General features: G+C 42.7%; 1 protein-coding gene across 1 annotated transcript in view; it reads left to right on the top strand.

Moving 5' to 3' along the window:
- The window catches only part of LOC124231528 (transcriptional regulator ERG), a 109,668-nt gene that overhangs the window by 42,308 nt on the left and 59,549 nt on the right, over positions 1–7,811 (top strand). Inside the window, exon 2 of the mRNA XM_046648332.1 lies at positions 6,896–7,113. Coding sequence (XP_046504288.1) covers positions 6,896–7,113 — 218 coding nt within the window. The remainder of the gene's footprint in view (positions 1–6,895; positions 7,114–7,811) is intronic.

The raw sequence follows: 7,811 nt of genomic DNA, 5'->3' as shown, positions 1-7,811 counted from the left end.
CTAGAGTTAAGATTCGGCACTCTCACCACCACGGCCCGGTTTCATTTCCCTGTCAGAGGCCCACACCACCCACCTGGCGGTTGTCATACTGTAGTGGCTATGTGTAGCTATGACACTGAAAGCTGTGCCACCAGGATTCCAAATACCAGCAGGGTCACCCCTGGTGGACAGGTTTCAGCAGACCTTCCAGACTAACACACGAGGAAGAAGGACCTGGCCACCCACATCTGAAAAAATTGGCCATGAAAACCCTGTGAATAGCAAGGGAGCAGTGTCTGATAGAGCACCGGGAGGTGAGAGGATGGCGCAAAAAGACGAAGCACTGTTCTACTCTGCTGGACACCGGGCTGCTCCCACAGCGCTAACAACAAATGTATGCACGTATATGTATGTGTGTGTGTATCTCCACACCAGTCCTGGGTGTCATTCTCTCAGCGCTGGGCTGGGATTGGGAGTTGTAAACTCGCTTGATACTGAAGCGATACCATATTGGAGAAATACACTCTTTAGATGGACTTCATTTGCCTATGTACATTTTTCCTTTGAGGTTAATCCAAGATTTTTATATTTTTGAAGGACTAAAATAGCAATGTATTAAATGAGAAAAACGTGAGCACAAAGCTAGACGCTGCATTTAATAAATGATTTTAATGTTTCCTCCACTGAAGAATTAAAAAGAGGAGAATATCAAGAAGGGGCAAAGATGATGTACACCCAGCTTGAGGAGGCCTCTGTCACTCACAGTGTTTGCCTTTTTTTTGGTTATGATTCAGACGTACCAGTCAGATGAAGTTTCTCAACACATGAGATGTTGGCTATATCCAATTCAAAAATACGCACGTTTAGAATAAAAACTCCTGAAGCATTGGCACATTGTTGTTGGGTGAATGGTGGCAAAGTGGAGGTCTTCCCTGGGTGCAGTGTTTATTTTGTTTCTGTTGCTTTGTTCTCCTCCCAAATGTGATTAGGAATAGACTTTCCAGAAGCATCTACTGCGTGTGCTCTGCCTTGAAGAGCAGCTGTAAACTATTGGGCTTGAGACCGTCTAATAAAGAGTTTTCTGATATCGTTACTTCCACAGACATCCATTTACGGTCACCAAGAGGCACTGGCTGTAGCATATTTATAGGTGGTGCTCCTACCTGCCCCAGTTTTCTTGTGTATTATTCACTAAGAGAAGTCACCCACAATGAGCACACCCCAATATGTGGTCATCAGTTTGGGTCTGAATAATCTGATTAACCAAAGAAAAGAGCAAGTTTGTTGACTTAAATCATTAAATAAGAAGTAATGAAATGTATCTGGGAGCTGTTGTTGCATAGCTTCCAGGCTCCCGGGAAAGCATGTTGTACTTTAGAAGGTTTCTTACTGGTTTCCACTTCCTCACCTGATCCTTTAATTCCATTCTAAATCCTGGGATTCTGGGCATTATCTTCTCACCCTTCTCTCACCTCTTCCCTCTACCAGACTTTCTCTTTCAAGGTGATTCCATCTCTTATCTGTGATAACAGCCCTGCTCTTTGCACAACCATGACAAGACAGGGTGGTGAAGCACTCTGCATGTGACCATCCTTTTTTTTTTGGTGAGGAAGATTGGCCCTGAGCTAACATCTGTGTCCGTCTTCCTCCATTTTGTATGTGGGACACCTACCACAGCATGGCTTGATGAGCTGTGTGTAGGTCTGTGTCCGGGATCAGAACCCATGAACCCTGGGCCGCTGAAGCGGAGCGCACAAACCTAACCACTGCACCACCGGGTCAGCCCTTCATGTGACCATCTTAACCCAACCTCTTCTTTTTCTCTAATACCCAGAGGGTGGTGAGTGCACAGCCTTGGGGAGTGACTCCACTCAGAGGCCTCGTCCTCACTCGTGTTGTTACTTTTCTTCTCAATCCTGCCTTGTCGTCTCTGGGGAGGAATGACAACTCACCTTCTGGGAATATTGTCAGAAGTGAATGACCATGTTTCATAAGATTTAAGATGCCATTGGTTATAAACTGGACCATTATCTTATCTCGCTGCAAAGGAGAAGAAAGGCTACCACAAAACAGTGACATGCCATTGACTGTAAGATGCATCCAGATTGCAGAGCAGATAAAATGTGAAAAATGGTGTATTTTAAAATTGATGAAATAAGATTTAAAAGGATACTGCCTGCAAAGTGCTTAACAAAGTAACCTGGTTTATTATATGATGGATCAGCTATTTATGAGTCAAGAGACAGTGGCTAAAAGATATCTTATCCATTGCAGTGTAAGGAGTTATGTGATGTACCTAATTCTACTTGATTATGTGCGAGAGAAGTTTAAGGAGTTTTGTGTTGGTTGGTAGTGGAATAAGAACGAAAAGGCAGGCTGTTAATTTAAGATGACATTGGCTTCCTGAAGTGGACACTGTGTTGTGATAGGAAGAACTTAAGAATTTTTTTTTTTTTAAAGCATGACCATAATCTTAGCATGCTTGTTCCACTTAGTTTTTCCATTTGTTTTTCATAACTATTTGAGGCACGTAAGACTTGAGGAAACGGAAGATTTGTGAATTGAGTTCTCTGGACAGCCAGTTCTGGCCATCTTCTGAATTTTCGAAAACCTCTTAAGGATCACTTCCCTCTGTATGCTCCGCTTGCTCCAGCTGTGAAAGAGAGCTCATCATTCTTTAAGACTTCCTCAGTTTCAACACTTTACCACACCCAGATTTTCATGAAAATTCAAGTATGTTGGGTTCTCTGTATTAACAATACAGTATTTTTATGAACCATGAGGGATCACAAATTAGAAGCAAATTTATTCCCAGACCTTTATTTTCTAACTCTTTCACTTGAAATATAGGAGCCTCTCAAAATATCCATCTCTTATGGAAAGGTGTCAGGATCCCTAAAATCTTTTGCTGGAAATGTCAGTATGCATACAAAGTACATTCGGCTTTTTTAATTTTCCTCTCAGTTTTTAATCTAAGCATTTTAGATCCTTTGTTGTACCCAAATCTAGTTAAAAATAGAATCGTGTTTTAGTCTCACAGTGTGAAATACAATCTAGCTGAGAACTTCCCACATTCTGGAACTATCGGTCAATTGTTATCCCATGACCAAAATTTGAAGGAATGGTCTTCATATGTTATTGATGTATTCTATATTCAAATGAAATAATAAACACTGCGGTACTAACACAGCGGTACCTTTTGTTTGGGGGCAATTTGCTTAGAATTTATGTGTTTCTCATGAGTTCATAAAAAATGGCATTGGTAGTCTGCCACTTGCCACATCGGAATATCCCAACTTTCCTGGAGCTACAGAAAAAACACCCCCACACACTAGCACACACCAATCTAAAGTTCAGATCTTTTTATAGTAACATAGAGGCAGGCATATTAAATTATTATGCCACATTTCTGCCAGGTTTTGACTTTTTTTGAATTCTCTGTTATAAAGCAACCAAAGCATTTCCCAAGGCCTGCGGCTGGCGGAAGAGTCTGAGAGAATACCCCATACAGGTTAACTAAGGCATCGGCAGGTAGGCAGGTAGGTAGTGAGCCGGCCAGGGATGAAGAGGGGAGCCAGGCGGCAGGCAGGGAATCAGGGACCGCCTCAGCCAAGGTCAGGAAAAGTCGCTCTCAGGGTTGCCATTGAGGGACTCATGTGTTCCTGGTTACTAGCCTGTGTTCAGTGCTCCGTTCTGGTTTTAATCCTACTGGGCTAGAGATTCTCCCCGCTTTGAAGTCCGGGGTTGCCGGGGAGGGAGAGTCCTAGACATCAGGCTTCGTCATTCATTCTCAAACCGAAGGGATCATGAAACCTGCATATAATATAGCTAAGTCAAATGGTGAACAAAGAGATGCTGTTAGTCCATAGCGTTTGTTTGCTTCTGAAGAACAGCTGTGAGCTTTAGTGATCATCCTTGTGGAAGTAGGTCTCTGAAAAACATCCTTCAGCTTCTTTTTACTCCCCCGGTGTGACGATGTGCTACATTGGTGTGTGTGTGTGTGTGCATGTGTGCGTGAGTTTGTTTATTTCTTTCTTTGTTCCTTTTCCTGAACTGTACTTAATTCTGGGTGTTCGGCAGGCAGCCTTGGTTTAGTTAGCATCACTTTGGGGCGAGTTTTCTGATTGCTCTGTCTTTCCAGCATGTAGACTGTGTGTCCCTCCTTTTGAAATGTTTATCCTGAAGCTTCCTCATTTTTAGCCGGTTTCTCCTCTAGTGAACAAAAGCACTTTTGATGTTCTAAATCATACCCTCTTTCGCATTTTTATGCAATATTAACTTGGAGGAGAATTTTAAGAGATGAAAAGATGTGTGTCTCCCTTATCTCTAGCTTTTGTAAGTTTTTTTTTCCCTAAATCGATCTCAATTAACTTTGATTTCTTTCTTGAGAAAACCATGTGCTGAAATAATGCTTTGCCAGATGTGAGAGTGGGTTCCGCCCCCTCCAAACGCACACTGAAGCCTTGTCTTCGTTCTAACGTTTTCTAAATCCCACGTTACATTTATTGGCATAGAGTGAATACCTACTTTATCTTGGGAATATACTAATATTTTAACATTGTTACTCTTCTGGTTGCAGAAGCTACTTTCTCTTCTCTTTGTCATTTAAAAGTTAGCCTGTCCCTTATATCTAGCCTGTTTCTGCCAATTTCTGATATAAGTCACACATTTATTCATGTTTCTCTTCATCCGTGAGCCAAGGCTAACATTACATAGCATGGTATTCCCTCCGAGCTTTGCTGGGGTCTGCCGGACCAGGCGGGAGAGTGGGGCAGCCTTCAGCCCTATTTCATCTTCTGAGTGTATAACACCATTCTGTTCAGTGCTTCAGGAAGGGAGATTCTGTTTTGCAAAAATTATTTAAGAAGCTGTAATTTTTGTCTTCTTTAATTAGCACGACTACGCCAAGTCCACGGTGCCGATTTTACTTTTAAACCCTCTTCTGTGAGTTTAGATTCTTAGATTCTTTCTCTCCATTTGTGAGCAAAAGAAGGAGCTGAGTAATTCAGGTTCCCCCGATATTTACCACACCCATTGCTACGCTGAACTTCTGTGCCGCTGCCTCGTACTGTCTGTCTGTTTTGTTGATGTGTTTGGTTTTGCTGCATATTCAAGATATCTTATTATTATTATTTTTCTTTCTTGTGCCTGATGCTGGCTCTCTGGCTGGTGCAACCCATCCTGTTGTTATGTTTTGTGTTAGTTTAAACTCCTGGCTTATTCTTTCAAGACGTGTCACGGGGCTTTGATTCTGGGATTGTAAAGAAGTTGGAGGTGGTGAGGTGTTATATGTGCATGAACCCCTCGCTTCCACTCTGAGGCCCAAAGCCTTGAGTTTGTTCCTTGTGATTCTTTCTGCTCACTGATTCACAGCACAGTGTGCCAGACGATGGAGTTCATGTCCTTGGGAGGCCATGAAAGAAGCTGGTTCTTGGGTAGGTGGGAGATAGAGTAGTGTAGCGGAGTAGACCCTGGGTTGGGGAGTGCTTTGTGAAATTGCATGTGTTCCCTAAAGATTCTGTTACCTCTGCGTAGGGAGAGAGGTCTCCATCTTAGAACCGCTGCTTCGTAAGGCTTTATTCCTAACGGGGAGCATCCTTATTTATGTAAATATCAACTCAAAGAATAAGGAGGGCATGCTATTGTGAACACATATCCCAAACCAAGACATGTAAGAAGGCATTGTAGGCTGTGGGGCAGGAGGGAGGAGATGATAAACACAGGTCTGTTCCATCACTAATTCTCTCATTGATCTTGACCGAGGTGAGGTCTGGACTTTTCTGGATCTCAGATTTGGTCATTTAGAGATGAGAAGCTTGGACTGGAAAGTCTCCACCGCCCCCCTAGCTCCAAAGTTTCATTTTTAAAAATTATGTGACCCACTCAGCACTTGCTTCTCACTAGTTGATAGCAATACCGAGGATGCCAAAGGACTGAAATAAAAAACAAGCTATCATGTAGGGTTTTTTTTTTCTGTTATAGAAACCAAAATTGGATTGTCTCATAGTTCTGTGTAGTTGCGTGATAACAATATATCATTCAAGTAGTTGACATTTCCAAATCGAATTTGCCTTTGTTGATTTGGCTGTAGATTATAAGCATAGCCATAGGCTAACCACTCTTCTGACTTAAAACCACACAAGAACGATCCAACAATGACAAATTTCTATTTCTTCTCACCAAACCATGCAAAAGAGCAAAGATATTAATAGAAAGTAAGGGGGGAAAAAGAGCTAGTCAGTGATCCAGATATTTTAAACATCTTGGTATTTGGAGGCATCTGGATAATTCACAGCTTTTTTTTTTTTTTTTTGGTTCATTTATCATCCAGATGTTTGCCATCATGGAAACACCACTTGAAACTCTATTTCAGCTAATAACTCAGAAGTGGAAAAATTCGTATCTTTGTATGTTTGTCCTTTGGTGCTCCATTTCTCCCTCACTCTTCTTCTAAGTACCTCTTCTTTAAAATCTCCTGGGTATGTGGCAATTTTGCCAGATGCTTAGGTGTTAGCCGTCACATATCTTTTTTTAATCTTCGTGACCATTCTGTACCCTGTCTGCTTGAATTATAGATTGCATTTGTCAAATAATGACACATGCAATTGGATGTCTTCTAAGACCTTTGAAATTCAACTTCCTTGAGTGGAGATTAAAGTGGGTATTATCTGTGCTGCTGCAGTCAAGCCTGGGGTGTTTGGAGACCTGCATAAAAGTTTTTCTAGGCCGGTCAGTTCCAACTTTTTCGGTCTAGAGGGAAGAAAAACAGCTACTTTTTTCTTCTGAAAGGTAGAAATGGATACCCTAAAAACTGCCTAAAATGTGGTCCCAGTTAGAAAGACCCTAAAGTCAGCAGCTTTTTGAGACATGTCTGTCCTTCGGAGTGGCCTGAATGTGTGTTTCTTTGGGCGTTCAGGAAGCGCTATCCGTCGTGAGCGAGGACCAGTCGTTGTTTGAGTGCGCCTACGGGACGCCGCACCTACCTAAGACGGACATGACCGCGTCCTCCTCCAGCGACTATGGACAGACATCCAAGATGAGCCCACGCGTCCCTCAGCAGGACTGGCTGTCTCAACCTCCAGCCAGGGTCACCATCAAGATGGAATGTAACCCTAACCAGGTGAACGGCTCAAGGTAAGGAGGTTGCTGACTTGTTCTCTGGGGCTTCTGGTTTTCCTAGCCCTTGAAAAGTCAGAGTAGAAGTTAGTCACGCTACTCCAAAGATTATTTCAGAAAGTAACACCACTGAACAGTCACACTGGGCAATGCTGGGAAAATGTGTTCTCCAGTGGTTTGCGTTGAGGACAGAGGTTGTAAAACCGGTAGCACGTTTACCAAGAACTCACTTTGAAGATGTGGTGTTCAAATCCATTTCCCAGGCGTGAGGGCTCTGTGGGAGGAGGGCCATGCCTGCATATGGCAAAATTCATCTCTGAGGTTTTTATTGCCTGGAAAAGAATGCTGTCTCATGTTTTTATGGAAGGAGAGTGTCAGCTAGTGGCCAGGCAGCATAGCAGAAGTCCAAGCCATTTGACTTTGCTAATGGACCTACTTTGTCTGTCCTCCACCCCCACCCCACCCCTCTTCCCTCTCTCTGCCCATCTTTTCATGCATGCTGTTGCTCTCATCTTTACTTACACTTAAAACCAAGCTCCCACGTCGCCCCTAATTATTGGCTTTCCTGAGTTTGTCATGCTAATGCTGCGGTCACCTAGAATGTATTATTGAATGCAGAACAATCCCTGGCAATCAAAGGCATTTCATCGGATGTAGTTTTGAAAAGTCAAGTTGATTTCAATTATGATATAATACCCCATATGTATTCAGGGAGG

The sequence above is a fragment of the Equus quagga genome, chromosome 21 (assembly GCF_021613505.1).
Source record: "Equus quagga isolate Etosha38 chromosome 21, UCLA_HA_Equagga_1.0, whole genome shotgun sequence".
Taxonomy (NCBI): Eukaryota; Metazoa; Chordata; class Mammalia; order Perissodactyla; family Equidae; genus Equus; species Equus quagga.
Note: the sequence above shows the minus strand (reverse complement) of the source record. Positions and strands in the feature narration are given on the sequence as shown.